Below are 24,571 nucleotides of genomic sequence, written 5' to 3' on the forward strand. Positions count from 1 at the left end.
CTTTGATTGGCCTTTCATTGGGAAAATAAAAATAGTTTAAGAAACCTAGTGATCCTTGCCTAAACAGATAACTATCCTTTGATTTAAATAACAAAGAGGCCGTTTATTTTCATAATTAAACTCATTATCAAATATGGTGCTATAACTCTACTCGGGCTAACTTGTTGCTAGCGGTCATTGACTCCATGTCAAAAACTTGTCATTTTCCATATAAACCGCGATTGACAATGAAGTGACAGATATTATCAATCGTGGTTTTATATGGAAAATGACAAGTTTTTGACAGGGAGTCAATGACTGCTAGCGACAAGTTAGCCCGAGCGGAGTATAGAATGCTATATTCTAGTGGGATTTGCTTCCCTACTGGTTCTTTATTGGCGTTTTCTTGGGAAACTAAAAATAGTTTAATCGGCCAAGTGCGAGTCACTCGCGCACGAAGGGTTCCGTACCGGTATAGAGTGAAAGTAGACAAAAATGTGTTTTTTGTATGGGACCCCCCCTTTTTTTTATTTTAATATCATTATAAAATATTAAATTACACACATAACTAAGGATTTTGTGAAAAATTCAAGTACCTAACTTTCGCCATTATTGATATAGAGCAAAAAAGGCCAAAAATTCACGTTTGTTGTATGGGAGCCCCCCTTAAATATTATTTTTATTTTGTTTTTAGTATTTGTTGTTATAGCGGCAACAGATATACACAATCTGTGAAAATTTCAACTCTCTAGCTATTACCGTTCTTTTGTTACAGCCTGGAGACAGACAGACGGACAGACAACAAAGTCTTAGTAATAGGGTCCCGTTTTTACCCTTTCGGTACGGAACCCTAAAAACCAAATGACCCTTGCCTAAGCAGAAAACTATCCTTTGATTTAAATAACAAAGGAGCCCTATATAACCCTAAAGCCAGATAAGGTAATGATTGAAATATGGAGAGCAAAAAGGCGAAGGGTCGCGACCCGTGGCCCAGTTCTGACCAAAACCGGTCCAACAGAAACAAGACTCGATAGATTGAACATTGCAACTTTATATTAGGTCAACTGTAATCTATAAATATAAACTAAAGAGCAAATCCTAGAGAATGATTCTTCTTAAGAGGAGTCCACACCGCCGTTTTTCCATACAAACGCTGTCCCCTGTTTCCTCCCTGGATAATGCCGGTAAAGATTTTTTTTCTGAATATCTATGGCCACTATCACATGTCCCTATGTTTGCTTTTTTTTTCATAATGTTTTTATTAAAAAAGATAAGAACGTCCAAAAACCCAAAAAAATGGCAAGATTTTCCTCTGTGTTCAAACACCCAGAAAACAAAACCGGCTAAAATATACAAAAAAATAAAACATAGGAACACAGCTCAATCCTCGCTTTAATTCTTAATGAAAAAAGTACTTAAATCGGTTAAGTTTTGGAGAAGGAATCAGCGGACAACGAATCGAAGATTTTCTGTTCTTTTATTAGAACTTTTGTCGTGTTGTCTCTATCGCGCTCTGCGGTGGGAGACTTGAGATTGGTGAGACAGCAATACATTTTCAAATCCCTATTTTCAATTTGTCTCGCCCCTGGTGTATCCTCTTAAGGTTAATTTGCTAAATAATTAAAGCAATGCAAGCAGCTAAGTTTAATCAAGACAATAGATTCTGTATTAGACTTCCCACGCAAGGAATTACGGATAATTGCTTAAGCGAGACAATGCATAATACATTTTGGGCATAAATAAATCAACGTCCGGATAGGCCGGTTGAGATGGGTCAACAACATAAGACTCGAGGGAGAATCATCAATATTCATAAGTATTACAGAACTTGCGAATAAAGAGCATGAATTATTTCAAGGTCCAGTGCAGTGAGGTCTCTGTGCCGATTACGCAAGCCCAGGCGCCCACTCTTGCTTTCAATGGGACTTATTCACAATAAGTAAGCGCCCCCTTTCTTTGACAAAACAATGAGCTATTTGTAATTTAAATCGATCTGCAATTTTGAAACTGACTGCAAAAAAGTAATAAGTAAATGCAACACTTTTAGAAAATAATATTATACAGAGTAAAATAATGACAACCACCAAAAATGTAGAGAAACTAAATTGTAAACAATCTCTTGGCTTAGTTGGTTTATAATGAAAATTCATCCAATACATTTAAAATATAAATATATTGGATAAATAGTGGATGAATTAAATTTTAAATCAACCATTATTACATCTGTGACAAATATGAGTTCGTTCACACTAAAAACTGGAATCAAACCCAACCTATAAATACAAGGAAAAAAATTGACTTCTAGTCTTAGTAGTTTCTTTTAGAAATCAGGCCCAACAACAATCACTCCTTAAATCATGGCAGGTGGCTGTCAAACCATAAATACAGAACGAGTAACCACGTTCGGGTCAAGAATTTCGAAATCAATAAACAACGAAACCTCATCGACTTACAGCTTACTGGTTCTTGTCTCCACTCTAGGCGTTGGCCTACTTTTTTGTTTAAGTTTTCAACTAGCTCACTGTTTTAATGAACAACAAACTAGGGTTTATCATCAGCTAGTTACATCATAATGATCGATCGATGATCGATCATCGATCCCTGTCCGAAAACTTCCAACTAATTTACTGTGAATTTTGATAGAAGAGATGGCCTCGGACCAATAAATAAAGCTAATCGGAGGCCAAATCTGAAATACTAATTTAAACAGTGACATAAAACGCAGGGTTCCAGGCCCACTAATCTTAGCTTAGCGCCTGACAGAATTTTAATAGAGTAATTAAGATTGCGCTATTGGCCGCTGCAATCTTCGGTAAACTAAACTATTAGTGGACAGAACTCATCAAGCGTCATAAAATCAATAGAAGCCGCCTGTCGCAGCTATCTATACCAAAGCCAAACTAATATTATACAGTTTTTGCGAGACTTTAATATGCGTCAATTTGTTCCTGACTTGTCTCGTAATTTTAATATCAAAATTGTTATTCCTGAGATATGAAGCTGAGATAAATTAAATTGAATGTCAGGGCTCTTTATACATTTTGTACCCCTACGTATCCTTTTGAACTTTCCTTGTACACCCTCGCCAAAATTTTGCCGTTCAAATGAAATCTTATTGCCTTTGCGAAACTTCTAATCTTGAGCTGATGAGCAACTATTTGTGTTTGTGACGACCTGGCAACTGGTTGTATTGCTTAAAACTTAAAACCATGCGTGGTATACTATATACGAATGAGATGACCTTCATGAAAAAAAAGTACTATTACACAGATAGCTTATGTGACACACAATATACATTTCATCTTTTATAGATACTAGATAGTATACTCAAATCCATTTCTCTCTTTTATCCTATGAGAATGCCAAACAAATCTTATATTTTAGTCACGAATAGCATAAACGAAAAACAATTGTCAATTACCACCAGATGGTATTACATAGTCACAGACGCACCATTAGAGCATAATTTATATCACTTTCGCCAACCATTGTCGATGCTATTATCATAAAATTTCCTCAAAAGAAATGGGCCTCTGTCGAGTCAGAGATGGGTTTGTCATAGAGCTTGGTGCATGTGTACAGTATTAACTATATTTTGATATTTTTAATGTTATTGGTAGGGACCTAAATATATCATTTGTAAAACTTTCATTACAGTCAGGGTATCACGAATCTTAACATACAGCCTGGTGACAGATAAGTACCGTTTTTATCCTTCGGATCGAATCGTACAGAGTACTTAATTAAGTACATCAAAAGGGATTTTCTTTTATAAATAAGAAGATTCTTTGTATTTGCGAATAGGTTTGCTCTTAAGTCGAATGGGACGATTGTGGAAGAACAAAGGGCTCCCATTGACACAAATCAATCACTCAGCCTCAATAAAACATCGCGCAGACAGATGAGGGAATTACAAATTCTTTATATTCAAGTCAACATTTCAAACAAGTCTGTATAAGGTAATATATTGGTTTTCTAAATTAAAGAGTGAAGTTTAAATTATAGTTAATTTAATGGAAATGTAATTGGAATCATTTATAGAAATTTAAAGGTAAAATTGGAAACACGTTATTGGCAATCGAAAACTTTTAGGTTTATTTTAATGACTGTACGAACTTTTTTTTAATGGTTAATTTTGATATTATATACTTATCAAAACTTAGCAGAGCTTATAGTGACACACAAAGAGCAACAACATGCTAAGATCATTTAAAAAAATCTATAGAACACTAAGCAGATAACCTAAACACATGCCTAAACTAAGAATACCGTACATACTTCTGATGAATCACAGATAGTCACTCAGAGCTGTTTTGGCGTTTCTATAAGAATAGTCTTTATGTCACCGGCACAAAGACTAGGTTAGAGGACGGATGTAAAAGAACTCTAAACGTGCCACGTTCCAAGATGGCTCAAAGTTTCATCTGGTGAGTGTAGCCATCAAGAAATAGCTGCAGAGTGCAGACTTTGTCTAAATACAGAAATTGTTTACAGATCTGTTGAATGTAAATGTGTTGGATTTGTTTATTTCTTTAATAGTTTTAAAGGCACCTATTTTAACACGGTTATAACATCAAAGAATAAATCCCTTTGAGTGAATAAATCTAAACACTTATGTTAGACTTCAAGGAATATAACACCTCTCTTAGGGTGAAGCCAAAAGAGCGTAATTACTAATTTGTGAGTTGTGGGTCGCAGAATTTCGGCTGGCAGAAATTCTGCTGCATTTAGTTTCATACAAAAGTCCTGTTTGATTCACACGAGCGTAATTTTGTGACTCATGATTTGTATGAAAAGATACTTATGCGACCGAAATTCTGCGACTCACGACTCACAAAATTACGCTCGTTTGGCTTCACCCTTAGGGATCTGTTGCTAAAACGTTTTAAAAAAAAGGAAAATAAAACTAAAACGTATAAAACACGCCACAGAAAAGTACACTAATTTTCAACTCATGGCCGGAAAAACTGTCCTAAACTTCCAATTTTCCACTCGAGCTTATAATAAATGCATGTCAGCCCGGGAGCTTTTGGTTTTAAAATCTCTACAGATGGCACTTACTGATTTATGTCCGAAATCAGTAAGTGCCAACCCTGAACGGTGAAAAAGATTTCGTACGTGGCCTGGCTGCGAACACTTCTGTCCTTCGATCGGAGATTCTTGGAAATCCATTGTTGTCGCGGTCACCGGTGTCCTTATGGGGCTTGATGGGTTAAGCTGCGTTTCCACCAGAGATGTGTTTTAAGATCCAATGGCATCGCCGCGCTGAGCGATGTCATGGCAAGCTCACGTCAATGAAGCGATTCTATTGGTTCTCAAAAACACATTCCTCGCAACACATCTCTGGTGGAAACCCAGCCTAAGTCGGGTAACGGGTAACATTATTTGGTTTCTTTATTGTATTCAAACTTGGTGAATTGCAGCAATTTTATTTAACTTACGGGAAACTAACTCAGGCCTTGTCTAATCATATCTAATTTCTTAAGTTGGGTAACTTTGAAACTTGGCACTAGCGCAAATCGCTTCGAGATAGATCCAAAAATACTTAGGAAGCAACTTCGCATACTAGGTTATGTGCATTTTAAAGTATATAAATATTTATTACTTGAAATAACGATTTTTATGGTCATCATTTCGAGACAAAATTATTTTCAAATAATTAGGTTTAGGACAGTATCTCCATTGGTGAAGAAGAATAAAGTTATCATTTTCGGTTCCTTGGTTTCTTTTAATAGCCTACTTCATAAAATTTGCGAAAGACTGGACCCCTCTCATTCAAGATAAGTCACATCGTCCTTTTCAGCTCTATCTTATTACAATCTTTAAAAGAACAAAATATCTAACGGAGTTTGAAAGACTGATGGCGATTTGGTGGCGTCGTTTTAGTCTTCGAACGAAAAATGTTAGTTTTTCTATTTAAAAAGTGACAGACACTTTTTAAATAGAAAAACTAACATTTTTCGTAACTACCAACAAATTCTTCGCTGTGGTCAATTGTATGTTGAGTGCTAACGATAATTTGTATGTCATCGAATTAGTTACCAATGCTTAGAAGTTACTACTTGTAACGCTATTTTGGTGCCACATAATTTCCATGTAACGTTCTCGCGATGAAAAATTAAAAAAAGCCGCCCACCTAGATTCGTAATTCGACTAATACTCGACAGAATAAAAAACCGCTGCCATAAATCATAACTCATACACAAGCCTTGCGCCAAGTTTTACACCGAGTCGAATAGAATTTTCAAACGTTGTTTTCAGGCAGGATTGTTTCTACAGAAAATTGATAGTTAGTTCAATTTTCTATAGAATTGAAAATATGTTGTGCATGCACATCAAACTTGGGGAGAACTATCAGCAAATTAAACTGTTTCTGGAAGAATTTAGGCACTTACTTTCCAGACAGCACCAGCGACAGACTGTCCACCTTCGTGACTTTCTCGTGCGCGTACAGCTCTTGGCACTTGAGGTGTCTCACGTTGCGCATGCACATCAACACTCGTCGGAATTGCCGCCGGGAGACGCGGAGCGGCTTGAACAGCGCCAGGTATACCTGAGGATGGAAAGGGTATATCAGAAAGAGGTATTGTGAGTTATAAAATATGCTGTTAGAGTACGAGTTTGTTCAAATGGAGCGACGCTGTCGGATGACCACGATCAACAATGATCTGCTGTTACGATACGAGTTTTTCGAATAGAGCAACGTTGTCGGGTGAAATGTCGCGGTCAAATTGTCGGAACCTTATAGCGCTTAGCTGACTAAGGGCCTGTTTCACCACTTCCTGATAAGGCTATCCACCAATTAACTGAGAATCTGTCAAAAAAGTTGTGAATAGCCTATTAGGCACTTTATCAGAAAGTGGTGAAACAGGCCCTAAATCTGATCAAACTAAATGACTGTAGGTATGCCTATAAGATTTTTTACGTTCCGAAGACTAAATCCATACTATCCATACTAATATTATAAATGCGAAAATATCTCTGTCTGTCTGTCTCGCTTTCACGCCAAAACTACTGAACCGATTGCAATGAAATTTTGTACACAGTTATTCTAGAGTCTGAGAAAGGACATAGGCTACATTTTGATGTGGGAAAATATCTTATTTCCATGAAAATATCGATGAAAATTAATTCGCATTGCGCGTGGGCAGCGCTCATCCCGGGGGTCCTGGGTTCGAGTCCCGCAGGCGGAACAAAAAGTTTTCAATGTTCCTGGGTCTTGGATGTGTATTCAAATAATATTTCAAAAATCTTAAATGTATTAATTTATGTATAATATTATAAAAAATCCAGAAATATATCGATGCAATGAACATTTTAGTTCTAATACGATTCAACAGATGGCGTTTTATTTTTTACTTTATTGTAACATAGAACTAATCATACTTATTAGTTAGTATGTCTTTGTTTATAGTTTTTAATACGTTAGAATATTATGTTTAATAATATAATCACTTGGTATAATAATAATCAATCTATCTTATCTTATAGAACTCCTACTGCATTTCTAATATATGTGACAAGTTGACAACTGCAGAAGGCGCTCTAAAATAAAGGAGTTCGAGTGTACTGTGTTGGCCTATATTCCATCCAGAAAATATATCAATGCAATCAACATTTTAATTCTAATATATGAAAACAAATGGCGTTTTATTTTTTACTTTATTATTGTAACAGAACTAATCATACCTACTTTACTATATAATATTGTTTTTATTCATAACTAACTGTTGCCCGCGACTTCGTCCGCGTGGACTTTAGTTTATAGCGCGCGGTGTCAACATAATTTGTGTCAAATTTAAAAACTTTTTAAAACCCTGGTAAGTAGTACCCCTCTTAGGGCCGCGCTACACCGGAATGGCAGCGCTGAAAGTGCTCGCCTCGCCGCTGCCATTCCGGTGTAGCGCGGCCCTTAATTAATCAAAATACCCAAAAACAGCTGTGCAGTGTGCACATAATCTATGCTAATATTATAAATGCGAAAGTATCTCTGTCTGTCTGTCAGTCTCGCTTTCACGCCAAACGTATCTCTGTCTGTCTGTCTGTCAGTCTCGCTTTCACGCCAAACGCCAAAACTACCGAACCGATTGTAATGAAATTTTGTATACCTACAGATAGTCTAAAGCCTGAGAAAGGACATAGGCTACTTTTTTACTGGAAAAAAGGGTTGTAAGGGGGTGAAAATGCGTAAATTTGTTCAAATTAAGTTAGTTCCAACAATTCATAATAGATGGCGCCGTGCGTCTTCTACATCGCGCTGACGCTTGCTCAAAAGTCTTTCTATAAGACGTGGTATCATCTTACATTTAAGTTTCGATTTTTTTCGATTGTTATATTTATTCTACGGTATTAAATAACTCAGTACTTTATCTGTGCAGTTACGTAACCTTAAATCTATCAATGACAAATAGTTTATGGGTAAAGTTGTGTAATTGGAGGGCTAAATAAGCTTTAAAATTTGGCATAAAATATAAAGTTTAATATAAAAAAATGAAATACTTATTGTGTGCACACTGCACAGCTGTATTGATTTAAGGGGTACCAGGGTTTTTTTATAAAAGCTTTTGACACCAATTTTGTTGACATCGCGCGCTATAAACTGAAGTCCACGCGGACGAAGTCGCGGGCAACAGCTAGTTGGAGTATAAAAGAGACTTTATAGATTGCATAGCTCTTAGGATTCCATTTTACTCTATTATTTTATAGCCTAAAAAGGCACAATTTCGACAACTTTGGTGGTTGATCAGTTTCGAAACTTTACAAGCCTGAAAATATAAGAACTCAAAGGATGTGACTCGAACGTCTTTAAAGGATAACTACATTGGTATATTATAAATTTACAGATGAGTAAATGAGCGTGAACTGTTAAGATAATATTATGTAACATTTTCGTAATTTGTCTGGTAGAGCTGTGCAGCTACAACATTTCATAAAATTTTAAAACTTTACTTGCGCATTTTGTTACATTTCATCTCTATTTCGCGTTTGTTTTTTCAGCTGCAAGCTGCAATTCATCTACATGTTTGAAATCGTTTGGACACGTATACAAACTCGAGAAAAAAATAGATCTTGTTTGCACAAATAGTGCAAAAAATCAAATGGGTTTCGAGTGAGGTGCTCGAACAGAAAATTCTAAAAGCTCCGGCGCCAGTCGCCATTATAAACCCTTAGGTTCGAACAATAGCCCGTGTTTGAGGAGAGTCTAGTATTTTTATTTTTTTATGTAACATAAAAGGTTTTAAACATGGCAAAGGCAAATTATATTTATACCTGACAGCAGCTGTTACACCGGTATACAAGAATGGTAGTAGATCAGATGCTATTTAATTACAGACCTATTTCTCTTCTGTGTTCATTTTCAAAAATTTTAGAAAAAATTGTCCACAAACGCCTAGTTAGCTTTCTAGATAAAAATAATTTAATATCCGACAAACAATTCGGTTTTCGCGCAAACAGGTCAACAGAAGATGCAGTAAAATTATTGACGCATATAGTTTCAGGACGTCTTGATGAGAAACGTTCATGTATTGGCGCATTTATAGACCTCGCTAAGGCGTTCGACACAATCTCCGTCAAAATCTTGTTGCGTAAGTTAGAATTAATGGGAATAAGAGGTAACGCCTTAGCCTGGTTCAACAGTTATTTAATTAATCGCAAACAATGTGTTAAAATTAACCATCATAGAAGCAATTTACAAAATATTAATTTTGGCATACCACAAGGGAGTATCTTAGGCCCTACACTCTTCATTTTATATATGAACGACATATTTAATATAAAACTCCAAAAAACCGATATTATTTGTTACGCTGATGACACAGCAATTATTTTTTATGGAAATAATTGGGCTGAGGCAGTAAGCACGGCGGAAAATTCACTTAGGAAAATCGCTAGGTGGCTCCAAGATAACCTACTTACTCTGAGTATCCCCAAGTCTAAAATTCTATTCTTTCATAAAACAGGAGCATCAGCACCTCCTATTAATCTTAATGTTACGGTACATACATGTCCTTTAAATAGTCAACAATTATTAGTAAAATGTAACTGTGAGCAACTAAAAAAAGCTACCTTCGTAAAATATTTAGGGGTCATGGTTGACGACAAATAAGACTTCCAGGAACATCTTGTCAGCACATCTAAAAATATCCGAAAGCTTATCTACATATTCAAAAACTTACGTACATCTGCCACTCTACACCTACTTAAAACCGTTTATATATCTATATGGCAGTCAGTGATATCATACTGCATACCAATATGAGGAGGTGCAGCAACCTCTAAAATGATAGTCCTGAAAAGAGCGCAGAGGTCAGTGCTTAAAGTAATTTTAAAAAAACCCATCTGGTATCCTACATCAAGTGTATATAAAGATTCAGATGTACTCACAGTTCGCGCCATTTTTATACTTCAGGCTTGTGTTAAGGAGCATCATGCTTTTCTTAAATCCCCAAATTATGATGTACTACGTAAAAAAAAAAACTTGGAAGCTGCCTCTACCACAAACTAACTCTAGTTTTTCAAGGCGACTTAGTCCATATTTACACCCATTTATATACAATATTGTAAAACGAAAATGCGTCCTAGAAGATAGTTCATTAATAGAAGTAAAGAGAAAAGTTAAAAACTGGCTCAAAACTCTAGATTATCAAGAAAAAGAACAATTAATACGAGAGATATATAGATAGACAACACACACATACACGCACGCACGCACGCACGCACGCACGCACGCACGCACGCACACACACACACACACACAGCGCGCACTTAAAATTTAAAATCTTTAATGAGTAGCCAGAGGCTCCTTTATTTGTTTTTCAAATATTATACCTTTTTTTTTATTTAGATCTTAACTACACTATATTATGTCTAAAAGAAGGAAAATATATTGGTGATCTGCAGGACAGGCTCAGCCTAGTGCAGGCGCCAAAGTTATACAATACGTGTAAAGTCTGTTATTTATTGTCTTCGTAAGTTCATATACAACTGTATTGTACTCCTAGGTCATATTATAACTACACATTGTAACAGATGCTAAAAGTTTTAAATAAAGATTATTATTATTATTATTATATTATTATGCTATGTTATATTTTACATGTTATATTGTGTGCTGTTGGCTGTTCAGTCATGTACTAATAATTGATTGCAATAAACGTCTCTCACATGCACCTCAAAAATGTTATTATGGACTTGCTAAGTTGCTTTAACTAGGTTAGAAACCTAGCGTGTAGGGATGGTATGGGATAAGGAGGCTTTATATTTTGCTGATTCATTTACTCGGTAACTACTATGTTTTATACTGATATATTTATAGATTTCCAAGAATCCACGATCGAAGGATTAAATAAGACAATCTTGCATTATTTGTTTTTAGGATTCCGTAGTCAACAAGGAACCCTTATATCGGTCTGTCCGTCCGTCTGTCTGTCCGCAGTTTTGCTCACATACTATAAGGCCTACAAAGCTGTAATTCGGCATGGATTCACATCTTAATGATGTCGACAAAATGGTACTTATATAAATTCTTTAAAAAAAAAAAATTACCGTACACATCAATGCGGGGGTGATTTTTTTTCGCGTCCACCTCACCGTGTGGGATGTCGTTGTATAAGTCTTTTAAAGACTATTTTCCGATTTAGGGATCCATTTGTGAAATATGTAGTTTTAAAGTGGAAATAATCGTTAAAGTCCAGTGTCACCCCCTTCTACCAGCCAATATTGGCTGTGTATAAACTATAATTACGTTACAAATGTGCATTCATTGACCATACAAAAATTATCAAAAAGTAAAAACAAGCGGTACGTACTATGGAACCCTATAATAATAGCTCCCACACCGGTTTCGGTGACGGTGGCCGGTTTCATTGAAACCAGGCCAGCTACGCAGGAGTTATTTTATAGTGCCCAAGTGTGTGCGCAGTACAAGCCGCGCTCTATACCACTAGACCACGGAGCCCTATATTGCGCGTGGCACGACACGCACTTGGCCGGTTTTGTTTTAATTTCTCGGTAACGGCTGAAATTTTGTAGAGTTGTGTGAGCTGAAAAACAATATATTATGTAGTTATAGGGTCACAATCAATTCATTCTCATTTGAGTATTCACATTTTTGATTACTTAGCTTATTAGGGTTCCGTATTTTTCTTTTACCTTTGAACTCTGAGCAAAACTCTCCAACAATAATTTAAAACCTTTCTCTCAGAGGTAAATGTTAGTAATACCAGATGTTTGTGTACTCAACATGTTATTCCAGGAAGCTCCTTGGTATGCAATGCATTTCGGATTTCATATTCGTCTGGAATGGCATTGTTTGCCAGACTCCAGGTGGTAGGGGGTGGTATTTGTTCGTGTTTTAGAAAAACGTGACGTCACCCGACCTACTTTGTTTCAAAGCCTTCCGTTTCCTATATATATCCACGGCGCGGTGCATTTGGAAAATATATTTTTACTTTCCATATTGTGCTGTTCCATTTGCATTTATTGCGGACATAGACAATATGTACAACTTTTGTGAAAATGGGACCAACTTGGACTGAAACCTAATATAACAAAACAAAAATTTTGAAAATCGGTTCACAAACGGCGGAGTAATCGTTGAACATACAAAAAAATAAATATACACAACCGAACATAATATAACCTCCTCCTGCTGGAAGTCGGTTAAAAAGTATAAAAAGTGGGCTCGGGTTAGAAGTGATTGTGAATGGACAAGAGACATGCTCAGGTGAAGCATGAACCGTATTCAAATTCAAATTATTTATATCAGACATAAATAGGTTTGCATATCCATATAGAACTAAAATTTTAAAATACATAACACTAGACATGCCGTGACGTCATGATATTAATATGTACACACATCTTCAGTACTGACTACGGACACTCACTTCTGAAAATGTGACAGTCATGTGACCTGTCACAATAATATTATGTAGATAATATATGTACACACCTTTACCTTTTTCTTATTTGAAAGAGTTTCTCAGTAGAGACTAGAGAATAGAGATGCAACATGTAAACATGTATATTATGTATAATAACATGTATAATGTATATTATGTCAACAAAGCATCTACTGAGAAGTTCATTTCAACATCAAAACAGTTCCATTCATAATGTAGGTTAGCCTACGCCTCTAGGTTGTGTAGTCACATGTAAATCTCCGGTTACAATCAATAAAGCGCTCTGGTTACTGTTAATAGGTTCAGTATAAGTTTACTTCATTACTCCACTTGTTATTGATTACTGTTATAGAAGCTCTGTTTATCTCATAAAGTTAATATACCTAGCGGAATAGAGCAACAATCTCGAGCTGTCAAACGAAACCGAAATTGATTTACGTCTCTGTGTAAGGATTTGTTTACGTACATACACAAGCATCTTTCTAAGAGATTAAATTGTCAAAGTGCCGATAAGTTCCGACCGACAAACAGATGAAAAAAATTGGTTCTGCTGTCATAATTATATAATATCACACGTCTCTTTTTACCACGCAGTGTTACTGATAGTGACACCTCGCTTGTTCAAGCCTTTGTTTCTCTATTCCGCTAGGTATATTTACTTTATGGTTTATCCACATCATATACACAAACCACTAGATGACCCGGTAAACTTCGTATCGATTTACCCTGGACTTCCACGAGTATTTCAAGACTAAAATTAGCCTTACCGGTTCAACCGTTCTCGAGTTTTAGCGAGACTTAAAAAAAAATTATATTAAGGGGGCGACTAAGCCTAAAGTGTCGATATTATAATTCATTTTTATACTTGAAAATAAGCCCCGAATTGTTTCATTTTCTAACTACATTATATTTCTGAGAATGCGATCTGAGCAAAAACACGATATCTTAAAATTTTCTCGATAGAAAAAAATCACAAAGATGCATCTAATTTTCACGAATTTTTCATTTATTTCTGTAACCGTGCATTGAACTAAGTTAATATTTTAACACATTGTATAAAATTCTAACATTGAGAGATCGACCTAGCGGATTTTTAAAATGTTGTATATTTATCGAGTTATTGAGAAAAAACTAATTTGGCGATGAATCCGCGTCGTTCTTTTTCACCTGGCATATGAAAAACGGGCGTGAGTGTAAAGAGAGAAGGACGAGGTTGGATTTTTAGGGTTAGTCGCCCTCTTAAGGTAGATTATTATCGAGATACCAAATATCAAATTCCGAAAATGAAGACAGACTTTTTTATTTATTTATTAAAATTACTAGCGACCCGCCCCGGCTTCGCACGTGTATAAAATATATAGCCTATGTCACTCCTTCAGTGAGTTGACAAGTGAGACATAATTAAAATAGATTCAGTAGTTTTTAATTACCTAGATATTCATTACCTGCCCGTGGCCCGCATTGGTCGGTACCGCCGCAAAAGCTACGTCCCACAATTTTTAAATCTGTAATATCTTCGAAAATATTCATTTTAACCCGTCAAGCCCCATAAGGACACCGGTGACTGCGACAAAAATAGAATACAATAGCATTTCCAAGAATCCCGATCGAAGGATTAAATCATATGCTGTAAAGGGCCATATAGATCTATATTAAATCAATAATGTATTTAAGTATTTCATTGAATAAGGATGATTGCCGTATTGGTTAAATCGCTTCAAGAATTAGCCATTATTTGAAGTAATAGTAAATGACAAAAAATATTAAGTATTGTGGGATATCCATTAAGAGATAGACATATATAATACCAGTTTTCTGTAGACCTTTTCATAGTGTACAATACTTAGTATGTAAGTACATTATTTTGATAAATCTCGTAGGGCTCAGCCTGCGTTTGCAATGTAAGCGGAAAAAAATGTAATTATTTACGACATCACATTAGAAATCCCAAGATTAACAATATTTCTCCACTATTTAATGAATGTTATTATAGTTATAAACCTCCCTGTTTAATCACTCTATCTACTAAAGAAAACCGCATCAAAATCCGTTGCGTAGTTTTAAAGATTAAAGGGAACAAAGGGACATGAGGGACAAAAAAGCGACTTCGTTTTATAATATGTAGTGATGTAGCCTATGAACAGAATTGCTGAAAAATCTCAGGAGATCAAAATTGATCATATAGGAGGATGATGAGATATTATGATAATTTTGATAATATGAACAAACAAAGGCACAGTGGATGTCAAACGTTCTTATTCTCGCATATTAATTACAGGCGACCTCCTTACAACCTCAGTTATTTTTAGCTACGTGAAAACGTTATGAGAATTGATTTCACATAGAAATCAATGCCTGTTAGTCCTTTATTCACAAACTTTTGCTCCTTTTGCTCTAGCTCCGGCTTAACAAGTCTTAAAATGATGACTCTACATTTAATTTAGTTATTTTCTTAATTTACATATTATTTAATCATTAGTAAACAAGACATACCTTTAGACATCGGTATCGCAAAACACAAAAGAAAAACCAATAAAAAACCTCTAAACTGCCCCAACCCGGTTGGTCCCCGAGGGGCTGTAGACCAAACCCCCTTAGACTTATTGCATACGGAAAAGAAAAACAAACTTCAAAAAAAATGTAAAACAAAAAAACAGAAACAGTTATTATATATCAACCCTGAACACATGAACCTTAAGAGGATTCCACACCGCCATTTTTCCCATACAAACGCTGTCCCCTGTTTCCTCCCTGGATAATGCTAGTAGAGTTATAATTTTTTTCCTGAATATCTACGGCCACTAATACAATGTCCCTATGTTTTCCTTTTTTTCATAATTTAATTATTAAATAAGATATGAACGTTCAAAAACCCAAAAAAATGGCCAGATTTTCCGCTGTGTTCAAACGTCCAGAAAACAGATTTGGATAGATTATACAAAAAAAGCAAAACATAGGAACACAGCTCAAGCCTTTTTTTAATCTTTAATGAAAAAAGTACTTAAATCGGTTAAGTTTTGGAGAAGGAATCAGGGGACAACGAATCGTTGATTTTCTGGATTTTCTGCAGTTGTCTCTATCGCGTTCTGCGGTATAGGCTTGAGGTAAGGGAGACAGCTATAGATATTACACGTACTTTTTTTTCATTTCTCTAGCTGCTGTGGTATCCTCTTAAGAACAGATGAATCAAGACTAGAGGCGAAGTCTAGGGGAGGCCTTTGCCAAAGGGCAAACTGACACCGATGTCTAATCATAATCTAAAATATTATTATTCTATGTAAAAATAGTATCAGTAAATAAAGGCTTTATTATTATTATTATTATTATTATTAAACAAGACACACTACAAAGAATTTGGTCGCATGGTTGATACGAAAGAAAGAGTTTAGACGTGAAGTATAAATTACCAAAGTATGGGGCTCTCAGGCGCTACCACCATGTTTCACCGAGTACAGTATGAAGTAACAAACTATCTGATTGAAAGCATAGAAGTATAGGAATTTATTTAAGATGAAAACCTCCTTTATCTTTTTCGAATAAAAAAGAACCAGTTAAATGAGTTATTTTTTTTACTAAACGCCAGTAATTTAAAAAAACACATTTTTTTTAAACTTTGGTTTTTCTATGTTTAATTCTACTAGATTCATAACGTATTTCCTGTCTAAGCTTAGTTTTTTTAGTTAAACTATTAATACTGCGTATACGAGGGCTGCCGTTTAAGTTCTGTCGTTTGTAAACTTCCCGCGACCATTGAAAAAAAACCATATGGGATTTTAATCTCCTTGTATTTGGATTTCAAAAGCAAAATATTTTTTTCAGATTGGTCGAATAGTCTTATTGTATCGTCTATCCAAAGGTGACAAGTCGGTTGTAAAAATGGGAATGTTAAAGGAAAATTTCCGTGCGATAAATTTTTACAACCTACGAAGTTGATTATCGCTATCATTTTTTTTTTCAACTAACTCTTGTCTCCGGGACTTAGATGATCTCAGACTGGCCGTGTCAGCATTGCCTAATAGTATCTTAAATTCAATAAAAAAAAAACTATAATCCATTTTCTTGTTGTCAACAGACTTCAACCATAAATAAAAGAGTATAATTCGTATGTATAGGCTTGTCACTCAAAAATCTGTCATTTCTCATGTGTGTGTGTGTTATGTTTTATTTGTTAAAAAAATGTATGATAAAAGCATAATTTCAAAATAATATTAGCTCGATGCACTCCTTCACCATATAAACTATAACTGTGCAAAATTTCATGCATCTAAGTTTCCCCATTTTTCGTAAAAAGGGTTACAAAGTTTTTCGTTCGCGTATTAATATTATGATAGGTAATGACTAATGACCAATGAGTAAAGTTATCGAGTAGGGGTGGGTCGTTATATTGTGATTTTCAAGAAAATTAATGTATACGATGATTTGGTCGGTTTCACCGATTTTATAACGAGTGATTTTTGGAACTAGCTATTTTATGTGGGCTTGTAGCCTACAGATGCTAACCACAGTATTTTATACAAACAACCATGTTTTCATTTTTCCATCGAGTATGCAAGGAACCAAAACACGGAACGAATATAATTATTACTACTAGCTGTCCCGCCAAACGTTGTTTTGCCATATAAAGTATTTCGCCCATATTAATTATTATTTCATTGAAGTGACTAAATATTGAATAAGTATGTCACCATGGCAAGTGGCAACGACCGTCGCGGCTATCCCGTCGCACAAAAAATGGTCGCCGTCAGTCTCGAGTTGTGATAATTTACTATTATTTATTCAACACAATATGCACTTATCAATATAAAAAGTAGCCAGTAGCCGATTCTCAGACCTACTGAATATCATATAAAATTTGGTAAAAATCAGTAAAGCCGTTTCGGAGGAGTACTTACGGTAGGTAACTAACATTGTGAGTTGTGACACGAGAATTTTATATATTAAGTAAGATGAACATTTTGGTCCCCTTAAACGAAAAATAGACAAGCTTCAGCTACGCCATCGAGAAATCTAATTAAAAAAATCGGCCAAGTGCGGTCCGACTCGCGCACGAAGGGTTAAGTGTTAAGGCGGGGATTAATCTCAATCAAAAACGATAACCTTGCACACAACCAAAGACCAAGCGTATACGCATCGCAATAAGATTCATTTTAGCTTAGCATAAAACTATAGGTTCTCGGGCGGATCTTCTCTATTTTTCATGTTTTTTAAATATCTTTGGAAATAAATATTAAGGAACAAAATTGCTCGGTTAAAGAATTTATAATATAGATTTACTAACAATTTATTCAAATAAAATGTACAATTATCCTAGTTAATACTTATATTTCGATGAAATAGAGTTTTTTCGGAGGTAAGTTTGTAAATTAATTACAGCCAAAGTATTACGTTTTATTAAAATGTTTATGGTTTAAGGTATTTTGAATATTGTGCTTTATATCTCATATTTTTTAACACTTCGTTATTATATTGGAACTAGGTAAACCGGGAGTCACGGAATAACAAATTGGGGTTTATCCTCGCCTTAAGGCCCTTCCCCTACGGAGATTCCGTAATTTACAGTATTTAGAGCCTTATAAACTCATAATTTAAAAGCTACAAAGTTATATTAATAAATTTTTGAAAAAAAGCTTTTACTTATTTAAATAAAGAGCGTCAAAAAAGAAGAAAATAAATTTCTTCTTAAAAATTTTAACTAGGTATTAAGTTATAATCCTCAATAGAAATATTATACAATTTGCATGATAATAAAAGCTTGTCGCGCGACTTGTAAATATAAACTAATACCAATTTATATATAACTATATATAACAATATGGGTAATTGCAAAATGCTTTAAAATAACTATTCCTCTATCTCGGCTAAGCTGCCATATGGGATATTTGGATATAGAATGCTATTACATTAGTTTCCGAGTTACTCTCAGTAAGTCCTTTCATTTAATACCGATATTGCGGAAGTGCATTAAAAATAACTATTCCCGTATCTTTGGTGAGCTGCCATATTGGATGTAGAATGACGTTTCATTCGTTTTCGAGTTACTTTCAATGAGCCCTTTCATTTGCTACCCATATTGCGGAAGTGCATTAAAAATAACTATTCCCCTATCTTGGATGAGCCGCCATGTTGGATGTAGAATGAAATTACATTCATTTTCGAGTTACTCTCAAAAAGCCCTTTCATTTAATATCCATATTGTAGGACTGTATAAAAAATAATTATTTCGCCATCTTGGATGGTCGGCCATATTGGAATTAGAGTAATGTCACATATCGTGAATGGTCATCCAAACTAAACGCGTATGCAAAATTTCAGCTCAATCGGTTAAATGTATCTACCTTAAAATTGAGTTCCAAAATTCCACAGTAACATACATACATACATAGCAAGTTAAATTAAAACTTTTAAAAATACAGCAATAATCTTCAGTAAGTATATCAACATTCCTTTTCCCGTTTTAAATTTTCTATTTTTGTTTATTATACTCATGTTATTGGCTTCCAAAGTAATACCAATATATTATTATTATTATTTTTAACAAAAAATTGAAACCGACTTCCAAGGTAACAATAAATTTAACTTCCTTTTAATATGAACAAAAAAGTATGAAATAATTTTTCCTATCTAATAGTGCCTTTTTCCTCGGCTCGGCTTCGGCTGAACCTCAACTATTTCTGGACTCAATCTTCATCATTTTGAAGTCGGTACCAGATAGCTGAATCTTCAGTTCTCTGACAGAATATATTTTGAAACTTTTGGAACTTGGCACCGACTTCAAAATTATGAAGATTGAGTACAGAAATAGTTGAGGTGTAGCCGAATTTGGAAAAAGGCACTATTAGATAGGAAAAATTATTGGGAGTGTCTGATCCCAGGCTATAAATATAATATGAGCCTCACAAAAAATGCAAAGAATTCTGATATAATAGTTAATTTAATCAACGTTTCATAGCACACAATGGTTTGAGAAACACGTACCCCATAATTACCTTTAATTATAAAACCGAAGCTCTTAACTGTTTTATGCTCATGTTACGCCATGGGAATTATCTAATAATGCCCATTGTTGATGGGAAAGCGGTGACCCTAGCGGAATCGAATCCAACTGTAGTTTTCCGACCTGAAACTACACTAACAAGAAGTTCATGGAAACAGTACTTGTAGAATACATAATATCACCGACTATCGATTGATTTATGCTCTACCAGCCTATTAGTTGACCTGCGGGGCTAAAATGGTCACATTTAGCAATTCCTCTCAATCAATTCAGCAAATGAATTGTAAAAACTGTCAAACTGATAAATGTCAAATCAGTACAAAAATACAGAAATGAATTGCAAGCAGAGTTGCATTTTTCGATTTTAGAAAAATGAATCATATTATGATTCATATCATGATTCTTCAAAGCGACCATTTTAGCCCCGCTGCGGTCGTGTATTACGCATTTCCCGTAGTCCCACCTTCAGGAGCAGGAACACCGTTGGGGTTTTAGTGGGTAGTCCCGGGTGCGGATATTACGTCCGCCCCGGGGAGTCCCACATACCTCGGTGGTCCTCCCCAGGCCCCGGGGATGCGTAAATGCATTCCCCCAACGATAAAAAAAGGCTAGTAGTTGACTGTTATAGACTTCATGTGAAGATATCCCATACATTAGAGTTACTTTTAAATATTCTCCTTCATTTTTAAGAGAGCAGAACCAAAATATCTGTAGACTTGATACCAGCACAAACATCATTAAAGGACGGACGCGCTACTTCACATTAATTCGTTCTCGGTGAAAATGTCTACAGAATACAGATATTTTGGCCAATGTATACTTGTGATCTCACATCCCATCTCTCCAATTTCGAAATCGAACCAGACCTCTCTCGATTGCAATCCAGGTGCCTTACTCCCGAAACTGCGATTCGATTTGCGATTTCAACGGCTTTTTGACACTTTAGCCATCTAAAATATATCTAAAAAATGTCAAAAAACCGTTGAAATCGAAAATCGAAATCGATATCAGTCTCGGGAGTAAGGCACCAGGTAAACTGCCACAACGCAAAGATTCTCATAAGGACGAAAACAAAGAAAATCCAAAAATACCAGCAATAAAGTAAAGACGATGAAAATGAAACAGCATCATGCATCTCGTGACCAATTAACCGAAGACCTTGTTCAAAGGTAATGTTAGTTTTATTGTTTGCATATATGACAAGGAAGTTTATATTAGCCAAATTCATATTCGTCGGGCAAACAATGCCGTTTGCTTGTCTTCCGATGTAACAAGGGGAAATGAGAATCACAAACTCATAAATCAAACGCTAGTGGAGATTAAGCTCCTTGTATTGGGAAATTCTTGTTCAAAAACTTTACAAAATTAGATTAGGTTAAACCTATATTGACTAATATATTTTAATAACTTTAAAGAAACTTAATTTTTTTTGAGCCCATTAAGATCAATAAGTCGTAATTTTTTTTTATTTATGCTTATTGATCTCACATAGGACATGCTTTATCAGACAAATTAGTTTAAGATTTTTTATAACCTTGGCTCCTGCTCATTTAATTGCAATATGACGTACAGAGGTTCGATATAAGTTATACTACGATCAACATGAAATCACACATCGATATTGACATGTCATCCATGTAATCGGTTCGTCCCACTGCATGTTGCAGCGTTTCACGTTTCATATCGGAACTGATTAGTTCTATATCACCAGCCTTTGATTCTCTACTTTATTTCTACGAGGAACACCCGTCTATATCAGAGAAATTGAGACAGTTCAGAGAAGTTCAGAAATATTCTAAACTAGACAAGATGACGCCCACAAGTCCGTTGCGCCAAAATTCATTGATCGCGCGGAAATCGTACGTTTTCCGGGATACAAAATATCCTATGTCCTTTCCCAGGACTTAAAGTGTCCCCATACCAAATTTCAACAAAATCGGTTAAGTGGTTTGAGCGTGAAGAGGTTACAGATAGACACACTTCCACATTTATAATATAAAATATTAATAATTAGTATTATAGATTATACATTCAGATACATTTCCATGCTAGTGAAATTTTCAGACAAATAAGTTAGAGAGAACAAACTTACAATAGGTTTTCGAGGTTTTCTAATGATACAGTTTATGTAAAATGTGCTCAACAATCTACTCCAATTTCCATTGAAACCTGATATAATAGATTTAGCTGGCTTTAGGTTCCAACTTCCAATCGACCAAACGCACATAAATTTTAGCGATAACTTTTAATTAGGCCGTTATTAATCTGAAATTATTTTGTAATCTATGATATATTAAAATCGGCTGGATAAAATCCTTATTTGGCCATAGCCCATAGACAAAGCAGAACTGGAATTGATTAAAACGTAGTTTAAATATTGTCTTGCGTTTCTCAGTGCACACATGACACAGCTTTTGCAGTATTTGCACCGATACCTTATCTTTTACTAAACATAACATTTCTAGCAATATCTGGTCGAATTATGTCATGCTTTTGACTTTGATCATACTGAATCTATATATATATATATATATATATATATATATATATATATATATATATATATAAAACTCAAAGGTGACTGACTGACATGGTGATCTATCAACGCACAGCCCAAACCACTGGCCCGATCGTGCTGAAATTTGGCATGCAGGTAGATATTATGACGTAGGCATAAAATACAAACCTGTGAAACCTCACAATATTTTCTTCAACCTTCGACCTTCAATTCTGTCCCTCGTCCCCAACTTTGATCCCAGATTTTATGGACCAAGTAAATAAATTCATTTTCATGACCTTTCTTCGATATTTCAGAACTGAGGAACACTTCGATAATCCAAAAAGGTCAAAGATCAATGGGTGTTAAAGATTAAAACAGGCGAGACTGAGTTTTTTATATTATTCAAGAGTTTTAGACTGACATAGCTCACCTCGAAGTTTAATTAAATCCTGGATATTATATGTCTATATATACTTACATAAAATTGATTGATTGAGTCTTGCTAAAAGTTAAAACCCGATAACGGTGGATCCGATTTGACATATTTTAGTCTTGGAATATTCGTAGTCCAGGGAAAGATTGTACGGTGAGAAGCCAGTAAAATACACAGAAAACACAATCATTTTATTTTCCGAAGTAATGCGGACTTTTAAGTTTTAAATATTATTTAACTTAAAAGTTACTAAAGACTATAAATGGTGAAGCCAAAGGGCTAAGTCACTAATAAATTACTACGCTTAATAACAGACCAAAAGAAACAATGTTTCGTTTCAGAATTTATAGAGCAAGAATTGCAAACGTCTTTCTTTTCCGAAAAATGCTTTCTAAAAATTTTCTACTTTCTGGATAATATGTGGTAGTTTTCAAAAAGGGACATAAAACAAGCAAATGACATGAATGATCTATAACCAATAATAGTATTTTCCCCTTCAGAGCAATATGATTGCCCAATGCCCATAGGCCATAATACACAAAATCTCTTTTACTGGTGTAATTAAAAGTCCTGTTGTGCTCGACCTACATACACATGGATGGGGATTAATAAAATACAGTGTTTAATTAAATCACGGCTCGCTATCACATTTCACAGCCTCTGCGTTTATATCAATTCACAACGATGCTTTTTCAACGGCAGTTGTTCTGTTATTCTCAAAATCTGATTCCAGGTTTAAAAACTCAAAAAGGATTATTTTTAATTAGTCAAATAACATAAAAGCATTATCAGTTTGCTGCTTTATTTAGAACCCTCTACGCTACTCTGCTCTACGTGTCAAATGCTTTCGAAGGTTCAAAATTCTGACCTATAACATATTGTAAAGTCTTGAAAAGTAAAGAGTTCGAAAACAAATAGATTTTTTATTCCTCCTCTGGTTATTGAACTGGCTGCAGGCAATAAGATTTCTATTATGTAAGTCATGGTTAAAATCGTTGAACCAGCAGGGCCAATGTTACAACAAGCGACGGTTACGGAAATAGGCACCAATCTATTTGGCGGTTGACCAACTCTGTGCAACCTTAAAGGGCAATTTTCGAACCAACTACAACGTATACATTTGCTATGAAAAGACTATATATTTTACTTTATTTTTGTTTTAGAGTAAATAATTTTAATATTGCCTTGCGTTAGTTTCCTTTTTTACTGTGTTCAAGTAGTCAGTCGTCAAGATTATGCGTCAATCATGTCAATTTGATCCTTTGAAATTTTGCTACTTTTAAATACTATTGTATTTACCAAACTACGTAGGATTTACTTAAGTGGTTATGTAATAGTTATTATTTTTTGTAATATTTTTCATCATATTTTATTGACGTCAAGCCAGCCTTTGACGCAAAATATTTCTAATAAAGAATTCTAAGAACGCTCGTTTGTTTAATTTCGAATTCCACTTGACACCACCAGAAACTTCCGGTGACAAATTTTAACTCTTCACAAGTTTACATGTAAACTAAAGTAGGCAGTAGTCCACGAAATGAGAGAAACATCCCTTTCATACGTCATACCTACATGGAACTAGTGTACAATAAGTGAAAAACTGGTGGCTGTTGCACAGAAATAGTGTAATTACTTAAAAAAAAACAACAACGACTCATAAAGTTACAAAATTAGGTCGTTTCATATTTAACCAGAAAGTAAGCACAGTTATAAAATTCGGAATAACTATAAACCAACGGTTTTGGCCTGTGAAAGCATTG

At 35.0% G+C, this 24,571-nt stretch overlaps 1 protein-coding gene across 3 annotated transcripts in view; it reads right to left on the minus strand.

Annotated features, from left to right (window-relative positions):
* LOC121733581 (blood vessel epicardial substance-like) overlaps positions 1-24,571 on the minus strand; it is a 54,335-nt gene that overhangs the window by 17,530 nt on the left and 12,234 nt on the right. For all 3 annotated transcript variants that reach the window (XR_006036580.1, XM_042123876.1, XM_042123877.1), the window contains exon 2: positions 6,375-6,532. Coding sequence is in view for 2 of the 3 variants with exons in the window: in XM_042123876.1 (XP_041979810.1) it covers positions 6,375-6,532 (158 nt within the window). In the remaining variant the exon portion in view is untranslated. The remainder of the gene's footprint in view (positions 1-6,374; positions 6,533-24,571) is intronic.

Source organism: Aricia agestis, chromosome 14 (assembly GCF_905147365.1).
Source record: "Aricia agestis chromosome 14, ilAriAges1.1, whole genome shotgun sequence".
In the NCBI taxonomy this organism is placed as follows: domain Eukaryota; kingdom Metazoa; phylum Arthropoda; class Insecta; order Lepidoptera; family Lycaenidae; genus Aricia; species Aricia agestis.